The sequence below is a fragment of the Prionailurus viverrinus genome, chromosome B4 (genome assembly GCF_022837055.1).
Source record: "Prionailurus viverrinus isolate Anna chromosome B4, UM_Priviv_1.0, whole genome shotgun sequence".
Taxonomy (NCBI): domain Eukaryota; kingdom Metazoa; phylum Chordata; class Mammalia; order Carnivora; family Felidae; genus Prionailurus; species Prionailurus viverrinus.
In genome coordinates, this window is record NC_062567.1 from 76406394 (window position 1) to 76429877 (window position 23484).

At 50.1% G+C, this 23484-nt stretch overlaps 1 protein-coding gene across 1 annotated transcript; it reads left to right on the plus strand.

Annotated features, from left to right (window-relative positions):
- Positions 1-15275: 15275 nt before the first annotated feature.
- On the plus strand, positions 15276-19201 carry KRT18 (keratin 18). Its single transcript, XM_047868489.1, has 7 exons — positions 15276-15763; positions 16540-16622; positions 16979-17135; positions 17687-17851; positions 17958-18083; positions 18405-18628; positions 19022-19201. Exons 1-7 carry the CDS (start codon positions 15347-15349, stop codon positions 19140-19142), a joined length of 1293 nt encoding a protein of 430 aa, XP_047724445.1. The 5' UTR covers positions 15276-15346; the 3' UTR covers positions 19143-19201.
- The last annotated feature ends 4283 nt before the right edge of the window (positions 19202-23484 follow it).

Sequence of the window (23484 nt, forward strand, 5' to 3'; positions counted from 1 at the left end):
TCTTAGAGGACAGGAGCAGGACCCAGAAAACCAAAGGACCCAGGTCCCAGCTCCAATCCTGGTCTTCTCCCCCCACCCCCTTACTCTGAGCTGGGCTCTGAGTCCCAAGGAGGGGCGAGGAGAAAGGAGGTAGTGTTCTTTGGCTCTCTGGGTTCCTGAGAAATTCTCCACCTTCTTGTGATGTTCCCTCCTCCTTCTTGCAGGCAGCTGAGATGGGCCCTGGAGACATGCTGGGGTGAAGGGCCCCCCTGCAGACTGGAGGGGGAGATGACACTATTACCTGCCCTGAAGCTCTGACACGTACACATTCTCCCTTCACCCCTCTGTCCCTGTGCCCCTCCACCTCCCCAAGTGGCTTTGCTCTGAAACGTCCTCTCACCATGCCCAGCCAGATTGATCCTCTATAAACACCACTTATAGTGCTGTCACTCCCCAGCTCAGGGCTTCCCATTGCCTTTGGGAAAGGTCAAACTCCTCCTCTGGTTGAGCTGAGCCTTCCCCGCCTGGCACTAGCTGCCTCCCTGCCCCAGCCCCAGGGCTGTGCCCTTCCCTCCCACAACACCTCCCTACCACTTGCACCTGCTAAAACCTTACCCTTCCTGCAGGCCCTGGCTCCCGCACACCCCATTCATTCTGCAAATATTTACTGAATGAAAACCACACACCAGGCACCTGCCCACACAGCCTGCCCCCATCACACCACCTCTGGGAGTTGGCACTCCCAGACAGACCCCCAAAACCAGCCTTTGTTACACCCCTGGGCTGGGTTACCCTTGCCCGAACACCTCCCTGGTTGTAAACCTGATCCGCAGGCATCTAACATACCTTGAACATCAGCTAAGGAGGCAGTCTTGCATATTTGTCTCGTTTGGTCCTCCCAATGACCTTGGGGGATCAGTGACATTAACCTTCCTCACAGATGAGGAACCCAAGGCTCAGAGAAGTTACTTGCCCAGCAGCTAGTAATTGGGGCATAAAACAGAATCCCCCAAATGCCAAGTAGAGGGCCCTCACGTCAGCACCAAGTCACTTACCTTAAAAGCAGGGTCGGGTCGGGGCACCTGGGTGGCTCAGTCTGTTGGGCGTCCAACTTCAGCTCAGGTCACGATCTCGAGGTCCGTGAGTTTGAGCCCCGCGTCGGGCTCTGGGCTGATGGCTCAGAGCCTGGAGCCTGCTTCCAATTCTGTGTCTCCCTCTCTCTTTGCCCCTCCCCTGTTCAGGCTCTGTCTCTCTCTGTCTCAAAAATAAATAAACGTTAAAAAAAAATTAAAAAAAAAAAGCAGGGTCGTGTCTTACACATGTTTCTGTTTCCCTTGGTACTCAGCACAAAAAGTGGTTTGATTCATGACATGAATGAATGAATGAATGAATGGTTCTATGATTCTATTCTACCTGGGTGAGTCTTCACCACTCTGATCCCCATTTCCTCTCTCCCACGTTCCTTTTTTCTATCTTCTCCTCTCCTTCACTCTGGGCCCCAAGGATCCAGAAGATAAGGGAGAAGAGAAGCCCTGATTATTCTCACTGATACCAGGGAGTGGATGGGCCTCAGGAAGGTCTCCATAGCCTGGAAACAGCCTGAAGGAGGGAATCCAGGATAGAAAGGTTCCTCCCTACACCCACCGCCCAGTCCGATAGGCCAAATGAGTCTCAGTCCTTATCTCCATCCCTCCGCAATTCCAGCGGGACACAGGCTGGGCAGGAAGGGAGCAGCAGGGGCAGTGAGATAACAGTGAGGGGGCAGAAAGAGGCCTAAATTCTGTGACTCATCACCTTGTGCCTTCCCCAAGTGGGGCGGGGTGGGGGGGGTGCCTGCACACTTGAAATTCCAGCCCATCCCTGGAGAGACACTCGATGTCAGTGAACTGGACAAGAGGAGGAGGAAGAGCTCTGTTTACCCCCAAACTAAGGGGCCGCCATGGCAACGGAGGCCAGGGCCATCAGAGCAGGGAACAAAGGTCCCAGGCAGAGTAGGGGCCTGGCTGCCAGCCTGCCAACTGGGCGGGCTTCCCAGACCATGCCAGCCCCCTTGTGGCCTGAGCTCATCCTGAGAACTGAGAGGGCAGTCCTGAGAGAGAAGCCACCCGTTTTACAGATACACATATGTCCTCATCCCACCCCTCCCCTTTCTGGGTGCTTTCTCTCCAGAGACCAGACACACACAGACATACTGAAGCAGGGGGAGCTCTTTGCCTCTGTGCTGGAGCAAAGAAGGAATGAGGACCTGAGCCAGCCGCTGGGAGAGGCGGAGTGGGGGTGTCAGTCCGGGAAGACCTCCTGGAGGAAGACAAGGCAGAGCAGAAGGAGGAGAGTGTCCCAGACCAAGGAAAACGCCACGAAGTCTTCAGAGCAGAAGAGGGTGTCTCCTCCTCTGGAGACATCACGCCTCGCCCTCTGCCAGGCACCAGACTCCTAAAGGGGCTCCCGAAAGGACTTCCATGGCTGGCACCACCTTAATGCCTCCCTTGCCTGTTATCTGTATTCACCCCCAGCCTTCACTCCTTCCTGCGGGTGGCACTTCCTGCACTCAGGGCCAGGACTTCCACCAGCGCTCTCAACTCTACCCCCTCTACTTGCTCCGTCAAGTGGCCTCTCTCTCGGTCCTGCTACCCCCACTGCCATGGATTTCTCCCCTCTTCCTGTATCCATGTGCAAGCCCTTTCCTCCTTAAAAAAAGAAAGAAAGGAAGAAAAGAAGGAAGGGGAGAGGGGAGGGAAATTATCCTTGACCCTTGACGCCTCTCTGTCTACACCTAAGTTTCCCAAACGAAGAGGCCATATTCATTCTCAATTCTCGCTTTACCCTGCCCACTTCCCCCAGCCACCAGCTGTGGAAATCATTAAAAACACTAACGATCAATTAATAGCTGAATTTGGTGGACTCTTTTCAAGTTTCCTCTTATCTGACCTCCCTAGAATTTTGGACTGGACACCACTGACCACTCCATGGTTCGTAAAAGACTACTTCCTTGGCCTCCTGACATCTCCTTCTAAATTTCTTACTATCTCTCAGGCTATTCCTTTCCAATCTTCATTCTTGAATCCTCTTTATCTGCCCACGACTCGTATCTGGGGTCCTTTATCTCTTTGATGGACCACGTACTCATTTGGCATGATTACAGATTGCCAGCATCTCCAATCTAACTCAAGAGGCCCATGTACTCAGGAAATCTACCCACAGAGGCCAGACCGTGAGCCTTGGCCTCAAGCTCTTTTCCTCTGGCCAATCCCATCCACTCCAGGATGTTGGCTCCCAGACTCCCAAGAGAGCTGCAGAACTGTGTTTCCTTCCAGTCACCACCTGGATGTCTCACCCAAGTCTCAAAATCAGAAGGTTCCAAGGTGAAGTCATTATATAACGCTACCCGCCTAGCCTCACTTCCTCTCATAATTCTCATCTGATGGACAGCATCACCCCTTCCCAAGCAAGACATCTAGCAGTCACCTGAAGTCCCGGGGATGATATTATCATCTGCCTCATATGGTTGTTATAAAGCTAACTAATGCGATATGTGTAAAGCGTCTAGAATTGCGCCTGGCACATCATAGGTTCTCAATAATTGTTAGTTATTATTGTTGGTATTCGTACTTCTTCCTTCCCCATACATCCAATAGACACCAAGGCCTGCCAACTCTAACTTCTAAATGTTCCTTGAATCTATTTTCTTCCCTGTGTTTCCACTCATTTTCCCTTAGTTCAGGCATTCATTATCACTTGCCTAGATGACTGTAGTAATTCCCAGTCTTGACCCTTCATACATTTCTAAGACATCCAGCTGGAATAGTCTTGCCAAAATGCAAAATGATCACAACACTTACCTGCCTCAAGCTTCAATGTCTTTCCAGATCCTGAAACAGTAGCCCACAGCCTTTGGTGCATCCCTGGGGAACTTGTTATAAATGGAGGCCCAGACCCCAATACCAAAGAGTATTATTCTGCAGGTGTGTGGGGGGGGGTGCCACTTGGACACCTGCATTCATAACATGTTCCCCAGGGACATGGAGGCCCTCTTTGACCTGGCACTCACCAACCATTCCCACTTCATCTTCTGCCTCTTACTTTTCTCTGCTACCTATTGGCTCCCCATATAGTTAACACATATCTATTGCTCACCTAATAAGTGCAGGCACTAAAAACACAATGATGAGCAAAACAGACATGTCCCTTGGAGCTTACAATCTAGTTAGAGAGAAAGATAATAACCTAGTAATCACATTAATGAGGATATAAAATAAACTGCTATAAATTATTTTAATGAAAGAAACATGATCCTATAAGAGTATATTACAAAAGAACATGGCCTAAATTTGAAGAAGTTAAGGAAACTTCCTTGAAGAAGCAATACTTGACCTGAAATATGAAGGATAAGTTAATAGAAAAGGCTGCAGTAAGGGAAGAGAATGATCTAGATATAGGGCATTGCGTGTGCAAAGGCCCTGGGTAAGCAGGAGTACAACATGTTCCAGATATTATCTCTCACCACTTTTATTCAACATTGTACTGGAGATGGTAGCAAGTGCAATGAGTCAAGAAAAATAAATAAAAGGCATACAGATCAGAAAAGAAGAAATTAAGGTTTCTTCATCTACAAATGAAATCATATTCTACGTAGAAAATCCCAAAGAATATACAAAAGGCCACCAGAACTAATAAAAGAGTTTAGCAAGTTTGCAGGATAAATGACCAAAAGTTTAAAATCAGTTATATTTTTGGGGCACCTGGGTGGCTCAGTCAGTTAAGCGTCCGACTTCAGCTCAGGTCATGATCTCACAGTCTGTGAGTTCGAGCCCCGCATCGGGCTCTGTGCTGACGGCTCAGAGCCTGGAGCCTGCTTCGGATTCTGTGTCTCCCTCTCTCTCTACCCCTTCCCCGCTCATGCTCTGTCTCTCTTTGTCTCAAAAAGAAATAAAAAACATTAAGAAAAAAAAATTTTTTTTAATAAATAAATAAATAAATAAATAAAATCAGTTATATTCTTATATACTAGCAATCATCAATCGGAAATTGAAATTGAAAACACAGTGTCATTTATAATCAGATTTAAAACATAAAATGCCTTTCAATAAAAAAAAATGTACAAGACTTTTGTGCTGAAAGCCACAAAACATTAATGAGAGAAATTAAAGAAGACCTATATGAATGGAGAGATATACCAAGTTCATGGACTGAAAGACTCAATATTGTTACGATGCTAATTCTCTCTCTGAATTGATCTGTAAGTTTAATGCAGTCCCAGTCACAATATCAGTAAACTTTCAGTTAAAAAGTGACAAAACTAGGGGCGCCTGGGTGGCGCAGTCGGTTAAGTGTCCGACTTCAGCCAGGTCACGATCTCGCGGTCCGTGAGTTCGAGCCCCGCGTCAGGCTCTGGGCTGATGGCTTGGAGCCTGGAGCCTGTTTCTGATTCTGTGTCTCCCTCTCTCTCTGCCCCAACCCCGTTCATGCTCTGTCTCTCTCTGTCCCAAAAATAAATAAATGTTAAAAAAAAAAAAAGTGACAAAACTATTCTAAAAATGTATACAAAAAGGCACAGGGCCTAGAATAGCTAAAACAATTTTGAAAAAGAAAAAGAAAATTGGACTCACACTCCCCAGTCTCAAGATTTGCCATAAAGTTACAGCAGTGACATATCAGCATAGGTATAGATGTATACATTAACAGAACATAAGACAGTCCAGAAAGAGGCTCACATAATGGTGCCAAGGTAAATTATTGGAGAAAGGATCGTCTTTTCAACAAATAGTGCTAGGACAATTGGACATCCTTGTGCAAAGAAAAAAATTAACTTCAACCCATACTTCACACCATAGACAAGAATCAACACAAAACATAAAACCCTAGGGCGCCTGGGTGGCCCAGTCAGTTAAGCGTCTGACTTTGGCTAAGGTCTTGATCTCGCAGTTTGTGAGTTTGAGCCCAGTGTCAGGCTCTGTGCTGACAGCTCAGAGCTTGGAGCCTGCTTCAGATTCTGTGTCTTCTTCTCTCTCTGCCCCTCCCCTGCTCATGCTTTGTCTCTCTCTCTCTCTCTCAAAACTAAACATTTTTTTAAAAAAAAGAAAACATAAAACTATACAACTTCTAGAAGAAAAAATAAGAAAAAAAATCTTAGAGATCCTGGGTTAGGTAAAGATTTCTTAGATTGAACACAGAAAGCACATACCTTACAAGAAAAACTTGATAATGAAATTTTAGCAAAGTTAAAACTTCAACTGTTCTAGGGGTGCCTGGGTGGCGCAGTCGGTTAAGCGGCCGACTTCAGCCAGGTCATGATCTCACTGTCCATGAGTTCGAGCCCTGTGTCAGGCTCTGGGCTGATGGCTCGGAGCCTGGAGCCTGTTTCCGATTCTGTGTCTCCCTCTCTCTCTGCTCCTCCCACACTCATGTGCTGTCTCTCTCTGTCTCAGAAATAAATAAACATTAAAAAAAAATTTTTTTTAAATAAAATAAAATAAAACTTCAACTGTTCTAATAACATTGTTAAGAAAATACAAAGATAAGCCACAGATTAGGAGAAAATATTTTGCCAAACACATTAACTCAAATGAATCACAGGCCAATATGTGAAACCTAAAACCATAGAACTCTTGGGAAAAAAAGATAAGAAAGATCTTTGTGACTTTGAGATAGGCAAAGACTTCTCAAATACAGCACCAAACCATGATTCATAAAATAAAAACCTGATAAATTGGACTTTTTCAAAGTTAACAATTTCTTTTCAAAAGACATGGCCAAGAGAATGGAAAGGCAACTGTAGATAGAGAGAAAATCGCTGTAAATCACATAGACGATGAAGGTTGTAAATCCAGATCTATAAAAAAAAGTCTCATATTTTAAAAATAAAAAAACCCCAGACAACCCAAAATTTTAATGGGGCAAAGACTTGAATAGACAATCAAAGAAGAAATACAGATAGCAACAGAAACCCACAAAAAATGCTCAACATCATTGGTCATTAGGAAATACAAATTAAAACCACAATGAGGGGCGCCTGGGTGGCTCAGTAGGTTAAACGTCCAACTTCAGCTCAGGTCATGATCTCGCGGTCCGTGAGTTTGAGCCCCGCGTCCGGCTCTGTGCTGACAACTCAGAGCCTGGAGCCTGTTTCAGATTCTGTGTCTCCCTTTCTCTCTGACCCTCCCCCATTCATACTCTGTCTCTCTCTGTCTCAAAAATAAAATAAACATTAAAAAAAAATAAAAAATATTAAAAAGCCACAATGAAATACCACTATGCACCTAGGAGAAAAGCTATCATTATTAAAAAAAAAAAAAAAAAAAAAAAGGACAGAAGATACGAAATTATAAAGGATCCAAAGCAACTGAAACTCTCATGCATTACTGGAAGGAATGCAAAATGATAGAGCTATTTTAGAAAACAATTTGGCACTTCCTTACAAAGTTAAACACACACTTATCATACAACCTGCCATTCTATTCCTGGGTATTTTACCCAAGAGAAATGAAAACACATCCACACAAAGACCTCTACATCAATGTTTATAACAGCTTTATTCATAATTCACTTTAAAAACTGGAAACAGGTTAAATATCCAGGTGAATGGTGAATGGATAACCAAATGATAAGACCTCCATATGGTGGAATACTATATAGCAGTAAAAAGGAACAAACCAGTGATAGGTGCAATAACATGGATGAGTCACGAAAGCATTGTTTCAAGTGAAGGAAGCCAGAGACAAAAGGCTACATGCTGTATGATTCAATTTATAGGGCATTCTGAGAAAGGAAAAATTATAGGGACAGAGAACAGATCAGTGGTTGCCAGAGCTGCGGGTTGGGTCAGGGACATAAACTATAAATGAACACAGTGGGACATTTTGAAGTGATTAAAATGTTTTATGCCTTGATTTATGGTGGCAGTTTTACAACTGTATCCATTTGTCAAAACCTAAGGAATTCTAAGGGGCGCCTGGGGTGGTTCAGTTGGTTGAACGTCTGACTTCAGCTCAGGTCATGATCTCACAGTTTGTGGGTTCAAGCCCCGCATTGGGCTCTGTGCTGACAGCTCAGAGCCTGGAGCCTCCTTCAGATTCTGTGTCTCCCCCTCTCTCTCTGCTCCTCCCCCACTTGTACTCTGTCTCTCTCTCAAAAATAAATAAAACATTAAAAAAAGAAACTGAGGAATTCTATACCTAAAAAAAGTGAAGGTTACCCTATGCAAATTATACCTAAAAAAAATCTGAATTGTTAAAAAGCAGGAAAAAAAGACAGACGCAGAAAGATTATAGGTTCAGTCTTAGACCTGATAAGTTTGTGGTGTTTTTTGCTTTGTTTTGTTTTTAAGCAATCTCCATGCCCACTGTGGGGCTTGAACTCGCAACCCCAAGATCAAGAGTCATATGCTCTACGGACTGAGCCAGCCAGGCACCCCAGGTCTGATATGTTTAAGATTACTTTGAAAGCTCCAAAAGGGAGTAATATCCACCGACCAGCAGGAGACACAGACTTGGAACTCAGAAGAGGGTACTGTGTTAGATGCCGTAACAGGTCACAGTGCCCATTCGATCTGGAAAGCCTTCTCCTTGATCCCCTGGTCTCTCTAGAAAGCTTTTTTTTTTTTTTTTTTTTTGAGAGAGAGAGAGAGAAAGCTTTTTTTTTTTTTTGAGAGAGAGAACAAGGGCGGGGGGGGGTGCAGAGAGAGAATTCCAATCAGGCTCTGCACTGAGCCCAATGGGGGCTCACTCCCATGACTATATATGATCATGACCTGAGCTGCAGTCAAGAGTTGGACGCTTAATCGACTGAGCCACCCAGGAGCTTCTTCCTAGCAAGTTTTTATTCATTTTCTGAAGCCCTGTCCAAGCACTCCCTTCTCTATGAGGTTCTCCATGACCCCAATCCTTTAACACCAAGAATATACACTCATGAGAGCAGAAAGCTTATCTATCTTTTCTTTACTGTGTCCTCAAAGCCTAGAACATGTCTGGCAGATAGTAGGTGCCTTACAAATAGTTGATGTATTGGGGTACCCCGGTGGTTCAGTCAGTTGTGTGTCTGACTCTTGATTTCAGCTCAGGTCATGATCCCAGGGTCATGGGATCGAGCCCTGTGTTGGGCTTTGTGATGAGCCTGGAGCCTGTTTAAGATTCTCTCGGGGCGCCTGGGTGGCGCAGTCGGTTAAGCATCCGACTTCAGCCAGGTCACGATCTCGCGGTCCATGAGTTCGAGCCCCGCGTCGGGCTCTGGGCTGATGGCTCAGAGCCTGGAGCCTGTTTCCGATTCTGTGTCTCCCTCTCTCTCTGCCCCTCGCCCGTTCATGCTCTGTCTCTCTCTGTCCCAAAAATAAATAAACGTTGAAAAAAAATTAAAAAAAAAAAAAAGATTCTCTCACTCTCCCTCTCCCTCTGCCTTTCTCCCACTCATTCTCTCTCTCTCTCTCTCTTAAAAAATAATAGAGTTGATAGATGAGGTACTCTCTCCTCTGATAGTACTTTGGAACTTTTCATAGCACCCATCACACTGTATTTTGTTTCTTCAATGATCTGCTCCCTCTAATGATGATCTCTCCCCTCTAATAATGATCTCCCTGATTATTACTAGAGGAACTGAATAATAATCAGCTCACTGTGGAAGTGAACCAAACTGGAGGCTTGAAGGTCCATGGTGATGGTTCTTCCAGGAGAAGGAGGCAAGGGAGCACTCTTTTTTCTTTTCTTAATTTTTTTTAAGTTTATGTATTTATTTTGAGAGAGAGAGAGAGAATGTGCACGGTAGGGACAGAGAGAGAAGGGAGAAAGAGAATCCCAAGCAGGTTCTGCACTGTAAGCACAGAGCCTGACGTGGGGCTCAAACTCACGAACTTCGAGATTGTGACCTCAGATGAAATCAAGAGTCAGAGGCTTAACCGACTGAGCCCCCCTGGTGCCCCCACGGGAGCACTCTTGAAAAACACCGGCTGTGCTCCAGACCCTACCAGGCACATTTGATTCCTGCAGCAACAGATGAGGAAACCGAAGCTCAGAGAAGCTTACTAACCCCACATTATCCCAAGATCGTGATCCTGTGATCCCATGGGGTGATCAAGGTCACTCAGAGGCAAACAGCAAAGCTAGGGCACAAACTCAGATCTGTCTGATTCCAAAACCTATGCTCTCTCTCCATCCTCTCTCTTCCTTGAGATTCCTGATTTTCAGCCACCCTCCAATGCCATCATCTGCTCTGACCCAAACTCTGAGAACACCTCTCTGACATTCCATGTCTCACGCTCCCTTGTTTCCTACATAGCTGCTGCCATCGGTCTTGTCAACTCCCAGTCCCTGGACTCCTCCTCCTCCATGGAGGTCTCCTGGATGCCTTTGCTTCCCCACTCAATCCAGCCCAAAGTCTCCCTAGACCCTCTGCCCCTGAGTACCCACCCTTCTTTCCCTCTCATCTCTCAGTGAGCGATCCCCCAGGAGAGAGATCATCACAGAGCTATGCTGTGTCACTTCCGCTGGGACCCCCAGCTATTCACACCTGGTGGGGAGGCCTTGAATCCCACTGCATAGGGTGCAGTCTCCTCTGCCTGTGTCCCCACTACCCACTGGTAGAGAGGCAAGAGTATGTAGAGGCGACGCATGGCAAGTCCCAGCTCTGCCACCCATAAGCACTATTCCCTTTCAGCTTCCAGCCTAAATGTCACTTCCCACAGGATCTCAGGCTAGGTTAGCCGCTGCTCCTCCGTGCTTCCATCGTTCCTGGCCTTGCCCTCACACGGCACCAGCCACACTTTATTGTTACTGCTTGTGTAACCATTGAGCAGCCTTGCTGAACTGCACCATCCCAGGGAAGGCTTCCAGCAACCTCACTACCTACCATAGCGTGTCCCCCCATTTTCTCCTTTCCCTCCCCAACAAAGTCCTTGAGAGAGAAGTCTAACGCTCCGCCTCCACCGTGTCACTAACCACTCACTCCTCAGCCTTTCGCCACCTGCCTTCGGTCTCCACCACTTTCTGGGCGTGCCCTTCTTGTCCTCAGCCTCTGTGATCACTCTTTGTATCTGCCGCGTGGACCGCTTCTCCTTGATACTCCTTCTCCTTGGCTTTCCTGACCCCTCTCTCATGGTCTTTTCTTGGGAACTGGCAGGAGCCTGGGCCCCCTCCCCTCTCTCTTCTCCTTCCCTCTGTCTCTTCCCCATCTTCTTGCCTTAGGCCTCTGTCCACTTTGGTCCGATCTTTTTCCATAGGCCATCTCATCTGTGCCAGAGTTTTCCCCAAATCCTCCCAGGCGGGTGGCTCCAGACAGAGCCACCACACCTGGCTGTGCAGGTCGGTCAGTGCACAGGTCAAGGAGACAAGGAAGAGGCTGCCTTTTTGCAGTTTGTGCAGTGGGGCTGTACCTGAAGAGAGACCAGGAGCGGCTGGGTCAGAAGAGAAAGGGTCATAAGGTCACTGACTTTGCCAGAAAAGGCTGCAGGAGGGCCCAGGGTCTAAGGGGACTCAGAGAAGAGCCAGCTTGCGAGGACTCTTTCCTGAGCTTCCGCACTGGAGGTTCCTGGGCCCACATGCCCCTCCGTGCTGCTCTTTCCTTCCTTTTCCATGGGGAATAACCCCTCGGGTACAAACCCAGCCAAAGCAATGATCTGAAAGTGTCAGGGCATCCTTTGACCCTCCCAGCCTTGGGAAAACGGGCCTGGCCTGAGCCTTCAGAAACGATCCCTGACGCCACACCAGACAGGCAGCGCCAGGGCCGCCAAATGGGACTAGGGACACCTCCGGAAAAGTCTCAAAGTCTCGAGAGAGTGTCAGATCCAGTCCTGCATCCACCCCAGCTGCAACCCCCCATCCTCCTCCCTGCTTCCTCAGCCTACCCAGACTCTCCCAGCCCCACCCCTGCCCTTTCATTAATTGTTTAAATAAAAATCTTCTACAGAGCCCCCCTTACATGCCAGATGCAGGGCGAGGGGTGAGGGAGTCCCACTCTACCCCCACACTTCTTTCCCTGAGGCTCTGCCCTGAGCTCAGCAGCCCTGGGCCCTCAAGGCAGTGAGGAGAGCTGAAGGGAGCCTCCCAGGTCAGGCTGTCACCCACTTTACTGCCTCCAACCTCCCCCACCACAGAGGCCTCTCCTTTCCTCCAACATGCACTCGCACCTATGGGAAGTCCTTTCTGAGGTCCTCCTCAATCCTTCCAGAAGATGATGGGCACCATTCCCTCCCTGTCTGGGCTACAGACCCCCACCCTTACACCTCAGTCGGTCTCCTAAACATCTCCCTCCTTGGGGCCCCAAGTAGGAAATTTCCAGCCTAAATGATGAAGCCGAGCCTGAAGGACTGCAGGCCCCCATGACCCTCCCTGCCCCCTACCCCCCACCATCTAGTCGTCCCCCCCTCCCCCCACCCCAGGGCTGCCGGCTCCACCCTCCCTCGGACAGAGAATGTGGGAATGGGGAGGAAAGGGCTGACCTCCTTATCGAAGGTCATCGCTGAGCTTACTCAGGAGTTAAACCTGCTTCTCGGGAAAAGAAAAAAAAAAAAAAACTGCTTCTCAGGAAAAGAAAAAAAAAAAACAAAACACCTGCTTCTTAGGTTCCCCACTCCTCCTCAGCAGGACACCAGAATGTGGGGCCCGATGGAGGGGCAGCAAACCCTTTCCCCTCCCCCAGGAGCCCCCTCTGCTGGGTCTCTGCACTCTGCAAGCCCTCTGTCTTTGTTCCAGAAACCTCTCACCAGGGCATCTCCTTCTCCTGCATCTCCCAGGACTGGCCTCAGAGACACCTACTCCCCTTTCCATCTTGCGGCTCATGCTAACCCAGACCCACAGTGCTGGGAATCTGGAGACTGAAACTCTTCCCTCCTGCCCCTTTCCCCCAGCCCTCCCCCCAAGCTCTCTAACTGAGTGAAAAGGCCCTGAATCACAGAGCAAGCTGGAAGTGGTGGAAAAGGGCAGGCCGGTGCTAGAAGGCTGAGGTTGGTATTTGCCCGATGCTGCAAGAGGTCAGGAATGTGGCCACTGACATCAGCTATGGGAGATAAGACCCAGCTGGCAGCTCTCCCCTCCTGCACTAGACTGAGCCTCCCCAGGCCCCAAAGGGTCCTGAGCAGTTGGAATGGGTCAGGGATCAGAGAAGCACCTGGGAAGGAGTTTGGATAAGAATCTGGGGATCTGGGCTTGATCCCCGATGGAATTCAAAGTCCCCCAGGGGTCTTAAGTGACTTAGACCTCATAGCATTGAACCATCTTTACATTTAAATTGACCACCCCTCCTCCCTCCACCTCTGCCTTCCTGGATGTGTTAAAGACTTACTCTGCAGTAAGTAACTAGTATTTGTTCAATGAATGAGTGATAATTGGCATTCACATCCACTGCCACCCAAGGGGATAGACTGGACAGACTTTATTATTCTCCCTTTACAGGTGAAGAAACTGAAGTTCAGAGTGAACTGACTTCCCCAAGGTCACACAGCTAGCCAGGAGCCCAAATCGGCTGACTTAGAGCTTTGCAAAAACAGCAAAGGCAATACATCGCATGTATAACCTACGTATCTTATTGTGCAATCCTGCGCCACATGACAATTCTGGAACCTAGCGGGGAACACGAAGGTGAAAACAGGAGAAACCCCTTTGTCTGGCTGGCGCCTCTCATCTCCCAGAAACCTGCCATGCAGAAAAAACGAGGAGGCACTCCTTTGTCTGCTTTTTGCATCCATTCTCCTTTTGGCCTTCGGCAGGCCCTTATCTGCCCCTGGCCGGCTCCCACCGAGCTCTGTGAGGCTTTCCCCACCAGAAGGCGGCAGGCCTGGGAGAATCCAGGGCCAAGTCCCCCATCTAAGCCGTGTCTCCCCTCTGGCAGGTCCACTGGCCCAGCTATGCCTCTTTCTCTCCCAGGCCTACTCTCCGGTCTGCCCCCATCTCAGTTCAGCTGGCAGCTTGATTAAAATCAATAGGTCCACTCCAGACCAAAGAGCACAGACAAGTGTATAATGCCAGGCCCTGCCGGACAAACAAGCTGCTGATGGTGACAGACTCGAAGGCCCTGTACCTCAGGATTCCCCCAGTTCGTTCAGCAGGGGAGTGGCCATCTGCCCCATCCCCCTGGTGCAGGGAGCAGAGTAGACGGAGCAAAGATCCATCCTTTTGACCCGGGTCCTGTGGAGAGCTTCCTGGAGGAGGCAGCCCCCCAGGGACCAGCTTGGGATCCAGAGAGCCTTTTGAAGGGAGGAGGGCGGGAAGGAGGGTACCTGCAGAAAAATCCTAGTAAGGACGGGGAGGGGGCTGGCCAGAATGACTGAGTCTCACTCAGCTGGAATATTTCTAGGCGTGCACGTCCGTCCTCTTCGACTCTGCACCATGTGGACACATTACAATCTTCAGGAGGGATTTCAAGTGTCTGTTACACTGCGGTCCTCTCGGCAGCGACTAGAGCAGGCTCTGACACACAATAGGGGCCCAACAAATATTTATTGAACTGTAAAGCGCTCAGGAAGTATCTGTTTACCCAAGGGTGCGGGGAAGGCTGATACACAGATGTTTAGAAGGGAAGAGTGTCCCTTGTTTAAATCACAAAGTGTCCCACTGAGGGCAGGCTTCCAAGGCAGTGAGTGGAGGGGAGAGGTGCAAGAGGGAGGGGATTCAGAGAATCGGTTTGTTTCCAGGGGTCTGAATCCACGCAGTGAGTGAATGTGTTTGCGGGTGTTTGACGAGACACGTCTATGTGATGTGAGTGTGAGGGTGTGCTAGTGCACACGGGCAAGTGGGCGTGTTTGGGAACCAAGTGAGGTGGGGGTCGAGTGTGTACAACAGCAGATCTGAGGCTCAGGATTGAGCTTCTCCTCCTCTTCTCCAGCCCCAAACTTTTCTTCCCCAGCATTCCTGGGGCTCAGGGATCCCCCCTCGGTCTCCTCTGCAGGTGGGACCTTGGGCTGCAGGCTGAAGGTAGTTACAGAGATTCACACCCGACTTCACTCACTCGTCCCCTAAAAACCCCCAAATTTGCAACCGGCGGGGACCTCCTCTACCTGGGAAAGGGGGGGGGGGTGTAATAACGTCATTTCCTGCCCCGAAATTACACCGCCAAAGCCGACTCCACCTGCGGCCCTGGTCGGTCCAGGTTATTCCCCTCCCCCCGCCCCCCGCCCGTTCTGGGGGTGGGGGGGTCGAGGATGGCGTTGGCGGGAAGGTGCTGAGGAGGCTGGGGGAAGGGAGGCTGGGGTGAGGGGCGGGAACGGAGGGCGTGGAGTCCCGCCGCGATCCACCTGTGGCCCAAGCTTCCAGGCGACTTGGTGGCGGGGGCGGGGCCTGCCCGGGCCGGTCCCCACCCCCTCCCTCGGCGATATAACTTGAGTCGCGGACTTGACCCCCCTCGTGGCCCGAGCCTGAGTCCTGGCCTCTCTTCTTACTCCTAGAACAGCATGAGCTTCACCACCCACTCCATCTTCTCCTCCAACTACCGGTCCGTGGGCTCGGTGCAGGGGTCCAACCACCGGGTCCGGCCGGTCAGCAGTGCAGCCAGCGTCTATGCAGGCGCCGGGGGCTCAGGCTCCCGGATCTCCATATCCCGCTCCTCTAGCTTCCGGAGCGGCTGGGGGTCCGGGGGCATGGCCGCCGTGATGACCGGGGCTCTGGCGGGCATCGGGGGCATCCAGGGCGAGAAGGAGACCATGCAAGACCTGAATGACCGCCTGGCCTCCTACCTGGAGAGGGTGAGGAGCCTGGAGGCTGATAATCAGAGATTGGAGATCAAAATCCGGGAACACCTGGAGAAGAAGGGACCTCAGGTCAGAGACTGGGGGCACTACTTCAAGACCATCGAGGAGCTGAGGGCTCAGGTAAGGGGGCCTCCCCCGACCCCCAGCCATGTTTGACCCTCCAGTTATCCACTCCCTGCTTCTCCCCCGCCTCCCCCAAGGATAGGAATTTTAATAGGGGTGGAGGTGCCTTGACTCCTTCCCGCTTCCCCTCGCCACCCCGCCCACTACTCCGCCCCCTGCTCCCCAGGTAGGGTGTCGGCAAGCCTTGCATTTCCATACATCCCCCTGTCCCCTGGGACCCCAAGGGTGGCGACTGGGCATGGTTAGGCCCTTTCCCAAGAGGTGGTGGGAAGGGGAGAGGGGGGACGCCTTGCAGAGGAAGTAGACACATGGAAGGAGGTGAGGCAAGGCCCCATAAAAAGGACCCTCTGGCTTCTGGCCAAATGGAGACAGTTGGAGGGTTAAGCGGATGTGGCTAAGGCTGAGTCATCTAGGAGTAAACAGGAGGCCTACCTGTGGGAGGGGCCAATGGGGGGAGCCGGGGAGAGGTGAGCAGGTGCACCTGGGAAAAAATGCCAGGAGAGGGCCAGAGAGAGGACTTGTTACTTTAGGGCGGGAAGGCCAGCAGAGGCCCCAAAAACGGGCAGTGGGAGACCCGTGGGAGCTCTGGGATTTGGGACTCCATGAAATGAGGGAACAGTGTGAGGGACACAGGTGGAAGGGGATAGGTGTTCAAGAAGAGCCTCTGGCTATTCCTTGGGACCAGGAAGTGTCGCTCAGACACATAACACCTTCCCATGCTCAGCCCATCATTGATTTCCCATTTATGGAGCAACCTCTCTACAATCCCCCAGATCTTTGCAAATTCTGTGGACAATGCCCGCATCGTTCTGCAGATTGACAATGCCCGTCTTGCTGCTGATGACTTCAGGGTCAAGTAAGCCTCAGGGTGCTAGGGAGCTGAGGGTGGGGCCAAGAACGGTCTGTTACAGGCTGGGTCAGGTAGGGGCTCACAGTGGGATCTTCAGCTGTGGTCGGAGCTGGGTGGATAAGAGAGAGTTAAGCTCCATCAGTTTATTCATTCATGTAACACAGTTAAAGAATACTGTCCCCCAGGTGCCAAGAACAGTGCCCAGAGGATTAGCACCTGATCTTGACTCAGGTTGCTGAGTCAAAATCAGGTCACTGCAAACTCCATAGTTTGCAATGACCATAGGGGCGCTATTAGGTGGCATGGCCTGAGAAGGTTCTGGAACAGAAAGGAGGCCCCTCTGATCGCCTCCACTCCCACAGGTATGAGACGGAGCTGGCCATGCGCCAGTCTGTGGAGAGTGACATCCATGGGCTCCGCAAGGTCATTGATGACACCAATGTCACTCGGCTGCAGCTGGAGACAGAGATCGAGGCTCTCAAGGAAGAGTTGCTCTTCATGAAGAAGAACCATGAGGAGGCAAGCAGGGGACCAAACAAGTCTGGGTGGGGGAATAGATGGGCCGTGTCACCTGTAAGTAGCTTACAGGGAAGCCTAGAACTCCCAGCCTGGGCTCTTCTGAATCACACAGCTGCCACACTCAGGGTCACCTGAATGACAGCGTGAGGGGGTCAAGAGGACATGGGTGAGAGAGCGAGGTGAGGACAAAAGGTAGAAGCAGCTAGCACTAAGGGTGAGGGCTGAGGGGGGAGTGAGAGCAAGTGGAGCCGGCAGGGCTTCCTGGAAGAACTTTCGAGGAGCAGGTTTGTGGAAGGAGGGTGGATGCAGGGACAGAGCAAAGTGAGAAGGGAGAAACCACCTGTGGGTGATAGTGAGTGGTGCCATTTTATCCATCTGGAGTAGAAAGCCCAGACCTGGCATCGCCCAGAGCACAAAACCGAGAGTCTTCTCTGTTCCTGTCTCCAACTGACCCCGCAGGCCTCCTGCAAGAGACAGTTGCAGAGGTGGAGCCTTCCTGGAGTTCTGGCCCCGAGTCCCCTCTTTCCTCACTCTGGTCCTCTCTCCTTCAGGAAGTAAAGGGTCTACAAAACCAAATTGCCAACTCGGGGTTGACCGTGGAGTTGGATGCCCCCAAATCTCAGGACCTCAGCAAGATCATGGCGGACATCCGGGCCCAGTATGAAGAGCTGGCTAAGAAGAACCGAGAGGAGCTGGACAAATACTGGTCCCAGCAGGTGCACGAAGGGAAGGGATGGGTGCCAGGCTAGGCGCAGAGGCCTGAGGGTGTGGAAGGGAAGCAGACGGAGAAGGAGGGACCTGAGGACTCTCTTGTCCCTGCAGATTGAGGAGAGCACCACAGTGATCACCTCCCAGACTGCTGAGATAGCAGAAGCTGAGAAAACCCTCAAGGAGCTGAGACGCACGGTCCAGTCCTTGGAGATCAACCTGGACTCGATGAGAAACCTGGTGAGAGTCCTCACGTCACCTGCCCCAACTACTCTTGGTCCCACCCTCTGTCCACCTCAGACCCAGTCCTATCTCAGCCCAAATCCTACTCCCTTCCATTTTAAGTCCCTTATGCTTAGAAAGGGTGGTTTCTCTTTGCATTTTCCCACTGCTCCTACCCACGACCCTAGTATCTGGCACACCCTAAGTTCTCGAAGACATTTCCGAGAGTGAAGGGATGAACGGTCGTGGGATTTGGACTGTTCTGCTGAAAAATTTGCGGAGACACTCCCTCCACCCCATCTCGGGGCTCACCCGCCCCTCCTCTCTGCGCCCCTGCAGAAGGCCAGCTTCGAGAACAGCTTGAGGGAGGTGGAGGCCCGCTACACCTTGCAGATGGAGCAGCTCAACGGGGTCCTGCTGCACCTGGAGTCAGAGCTGTCCCAGACCCGGACAGAGGGGCAGCGGCAGGCCCAGGAGTACGAGGCCTTGCTCAATGTCAAGGTCAAGCTGGAGGCTGAGATCGCCACCTACCGTCGCCTGCTGGAAGACGGGGAGGACTTCAGGTAAATGGGGCTCTCCTCCCACCCTCACAAGCTGGGGTCAGGATACACTTATCCCCAGAGTCTGAGCTTTTGTAACCCACCCCGCCCCCCTCATCCCTGAGCATCGGTGTCCACTGAGCGCTGGGCCGGTGCTCTGTGCGGGCTCCTGCGTCTCCAAGGGAGTAAGTAAGAGCTTCAGAGGCTCCCTCCCTGGAGAAGAGAATAGACTGAGTATTGCCCCAGCCGTACTTAGAGCACACGTGGAGTTTGGCTTTGGGTTTCCCTTTTCTGGAGGAAGCGGCCAAACAGAGTGTGGAGATAGAGGCAGGGATCAGGAGGCATTTTTCCTCCTCTTCCTTGACTCCCTTCTACTCTGCGAGCTGTTTGTAACTGGGGCTTGGTCTTCTGTGACAGTCTTAGCGACGCCCTGGATACCAGCAACTCCTTTCAAACCATCCAGAAGACCACCACCCGCAGGATCATGGACGGCAAAGTGGTGTCTGAGACCAACGACACCAAAGTTCTGAGGCGTTGAAGCAGCAGAAGCAGGCTACCCTTTGGGGAACGAGAGGCCAATAAAAAATTCAGAGGTCACTTTTGTGTCTTCCTTGCTTGTCTTCAGAACACGTGCCAACGCCCTGACCCAGTAGTCCTATCTCTGACCAGGCAGAAGTCACTGCTGACCGCAGGGGTTCATATGGCGGGGGGGCGGCTCTTCTGAGGACCCACCTTCTCCGAATGAGGAGGGAATGGTCGATGAGAATTTGTCTTTTCAAACTGAAAAAGGTATACAAGCAACCTGCGCAGAATCCAAAAGGAAAGAAGGAAATCAAATGAAATACTTCCTACCCCACTCCAGAGGCAACCACTTGTAAAACAGTCCCTTAAACTGGACATATACGAATGTGTTTCCTTTTATTTTATGTATGTGGGACCGTACTATTCTGCAGCCTGGACTCCCAAACTCTGCCTTCTTCATCTCAGTGTGTCTTAGACACCTTTCTAAAGCAGTATGTGTAGACCTACCTTGCTTTTTATGCCCGGTTGAGTGAATTTGGAATCTCTTCTACCTTCATATGGAATCCACATGCATATTCCATTCTCCGAAAGGAAATGGTTGATCCGCTATTGAGGGAAAAAGCATGGAATTGCAGTAACTTTGCACTCTATCACCTCTCCTGTTTTGATAGCCATTTTGATGATTTTTTTCCTCCCCATCATGCATCTGAATGTCTATATCACATAAATCTCTCAATCTGCAACAAAGAGTAATTACCATGCTCCAAATGCTTCCAAGAATCAGAAGCGTGATCTGTATAATGTCCAGTCATGGTCAAGAAACCAATTTGACAGACGATACCTAGGCCTTTCTTGACCTTTTGCTTAGTAAACAGTCCTCCGTCTACTTTGAGTGATGTCGTACAAAATATGACATCATGTTACGTAAAACGTCTTGTATCTGTATAGGAATGCCATTGGGATCGTTTTTTTTAGAAGGATCCCCAGAATGATTTTCTCTCAGGTGTCAGCAACAAAAAAACTTACATTTGGTAGCAAAGGACTATTCTATTTAATCTGTACATTGTACACCCTATTCTTAATAGCTGCCTGGTACTATGGTGTGTAGAGTACAAATGTACCTAACCCAGGTCTTTTCGTGATGGACATCTTGATTGCCAGTAGTTTTTTTTGTTGTTGTTGTTGTTTTATTGTTTTTGTAACACTTATTTACTTTTGAGACAGAGAGAGACAGAGCATGAACGGGGGAGGGTCAGAGAGAGGGAGACACAGAATCCGAAACAGGCTCCAGGCTCTGAGCTGTCAGCACAGAGCCCGATGTGGGGCTCGAACTCACGGACTGAGAGATCATGACCTGAGCTGAAGTCGGCCGCTTAACCAACTGACCCACCCAGGCGCCCCAGTAGTTTGGTTTTTACAAAAAGGTTGCAATTAGGGGCACCTGGGTGGCTCAGTGGCTTAAGCACCTGACTTTGGCTGAGGTCATGATCTCACAGCTTGTGAGTTTGAGCCCCGCATTGGGCTCTGTGCTGACAACTCAGAGCCTGGAGCCTGATTCCGGTTCTGTGTCTCCCTCCCTCTCTGCCCTTCCCCCGCTCACACTCTGTCTCTCTCTCTCTCTCTCTCTCTCTCTGTCTCAAAAATAAACGTTAAAAAAAAAGGTTGCAATTATTGTTAGCTAATATGCTATTAATATCCATAACTAATATGTATTAATGTGTGAGCAGATCTATAGGACAAATGTCTCGAAATGGTATGCTGGGCTCAAAATGCTATACATTAACGAATATTTAGGAAGTGCCTACTTTATGCCAGGCCCCATGCTAGAGCAGTAACAGCCTAATGGTCAAAAGTTATGTGCAGTTTTGGAGGGCCTGGCTGGCTCAGTCTGTAGAGCGTGTGACTCTTGATCTAGGGGTTGTGAGTTCAAGCCCCATGTTGGGTGTAGGGATTACTTTAAAAAGTAAATTCTAAGAAAAAAAAAAAACATGTGCGTTTTTATCCATTCTTTCAACAAATACTTGCTGAATACCTACTATGTACCAGCTACTCCTCCAGGTACTAGAGATACATCAATGAGCGAAAAAGACAAAATTACTATCCTCATGGAACTCTATATCCTAGAGACAAAACACCAAGAATAAACCAGAAACATAACATATAGAAGGTAATAAGTGACCTGGGCCTGGGTTGAGCAGGCAAGGAAGATCACAGTGGGGAGAGTCAGGAAAGTGAAAGGGGTATGCCTGAAGATCTTCAATCAAAATGAAAAACAAATGGGGTGCCTGGGTGGCTCGGTCGGGTGAGCGTCTGACTCTTGGTTTTGGCTCAGGTCATGATCTCACAGTTTGTGGGTTCAAACATCGGGCTCTGCAGCTGGCAGCGTGGAGCCTGCTTGGGATTCTCTTTCTCTCTATCCTTCTCTCTCTCTATCCTTCCCCCGCTCAAGCTGTCTCTGTCTCTCTCAAAATAAATAAACATTAAAAAAAAAAAAAAAAAAACTACAGAGGGGGCACCAGGATGGCTCAGTTGGTTAAGCATCTGGCTTCAGCTCAGGTCATGAACCCACGCCTCCTGGGTTCACGCTCCGCACTAGGCTCTGGGTTCAAGGCCTGCATGGGGGCTCTGCTGAAAGTAATGAGCCTGCTTGGGATTTTCTCTCTCCCTCTGCCCTCCACCCCCCACTCTCTCCTCTCAAAATGAAGAAATAAACTTAAAATACAGCATGTACTTTACCTAAAATACAGCATGTTTACTCTGCAACCTCTAAAACTATGGGGTCCTTGGTGGAAAAAAGCTAAAGACAGCACTGTTTGAGACCCTTTGTCTGCGGGAGGCTCAGGGAGACAAAAGCCAGGACAGGCAGCCCTCCAGGCTAGCTGGCATGGGTGTGGGGGGGTGAGGTGTGGGGGGGGGGGCAGCTCCCCAGAGGGACAGGGCGGAAGTCTTTATCACTGCAGGGCCCTGAGAAGCTGCAAAGTGAGCAGAGCAAGGGCCAGCTTCCTGAGTTACACAAGACGTTACCTGGAGCTTCTGTGAGCCGGGACACTTGCTTTCTCTGGGCTCCTTGGTGCTGCTACCTGGAGGAAAACATCCTAGCTGAAACCAAGGCACCCCGCTGAGGGGTTGCTCACCCTTCCTAAGCCTACCTCCCCAGAATAACCCTAAAAATCCCGTCCCACCTCTCCTCTCCACATCCTCTCTCCAAGCCCTGCTTTGTCTATATCCTCCTCCCCAGCCCTTACAGGAGTCTACAAGAGACAAAGCCCTGGGGCAGGGAGTTTTACTTTCTGAGATCTGTTTTAGGAAAGCAATCAGAGTGGTTTTCTTGCCCCGTCTGCCCTACTATTTTCTAGATATGTAAGTGTAATACTGAATGTGCTCTCTCAGGCCACACGGAAGCCCCAGATCTGATGATGAACCCCCACCCTCCCCCACACACACACCCCCGCAAAGGGCTGCACAGCCCTGGCTGGTCCTCAGTGTAATTTAGACACGAGGTATCCGGCCTTCCTTGGGCCCCTAAAAAGGAGAGACTGATGGCCCCGGCCGCCAGATGTGGGACTGCAAGCAAACGTGGTATGCGGACGTGCCTGAAGGGGAAGCAGAAAGCCCCTGGCAGTGTCTGAGCAGTGCTTGCGGCAGAGTCAAGCTGACCCGGGTAACCCAAAACGATGCACCTGATATGACTATCCCTCCCCATCAGACAATGTCTCCCAGTTCCCAGGGCGCTAATGCATTTAATCCCTATTACAATCCTGTGAGCTATGCGAGGCAGAGGGTATTACTGGCTTTAGCTCAGAGAAGTAGGCACTGAGGTTCCCAGAGATCATGTGACTTGTCCGAGGCCACAGAGCTAGAGGCTTAAGGCAGGAAACCACCTATCCAGATCCCCAGTCCCACACTCTCTCTTCCGTGTATTCTAACTTAGCCCAGGGTTTCTCCAGCCCTGGCGGCAATTCCAGTCACTAGAGGCATTTTACGAACAATACCAACGCCCAGGTCCCATCTGCAAAGATTGTGATTTGGTTGCTCTGGGGTGAGGACCCAGGCCTCCTGGCAAGTGTTAAAATATGATTTTGGTGATTCCAAGAGGCAGGCAAAGTGGAGACTCCCATTCAAGCTGTGCCTAGGGTCAACACCATGGCCTTCCCTCCTGATGCAGGTCACGGATGTGTGTGTTTTACACTGCACACTCCTGGAAAAGCCCAAGGCCCCCGGGCCAATCCTCCTCGTCTCCCACTGGGGAAGACGACCTCTTGAGGGGCAGCCCATTTTGTGGCCAAAGGGGAATATTAGCAATTCCAAGGTTATATTATGCAGCCGTCTGTTTTCATTTCATCCTTCATTTCATTATG

Excerpts from the sequence above, each read along its gene's own strand:
- KRT18 (XM_047868489.1), top strand. The coding sequence starts at position 15,347 with ATGAGCTTCACCACCCACTCCATCTTCTCCTCCAACTACCGGTCCGTG. Across the intron at positions 17,852-17,957 it reads ACAAATACTGGTCCCAGCAG|ATTGAGGAGAGCACCACAGT; the intron begins GTGCACGAAGGG and ends TTGTCCCTGCAG. Across the intron at positions 18,629-19,021 it reads GAAGACGGGGAGGACTTCAG|TCTTAGCGACGCCCTGGATA; the intron begins GTAAATGGGGCT and ends CTTCTGTGACAG.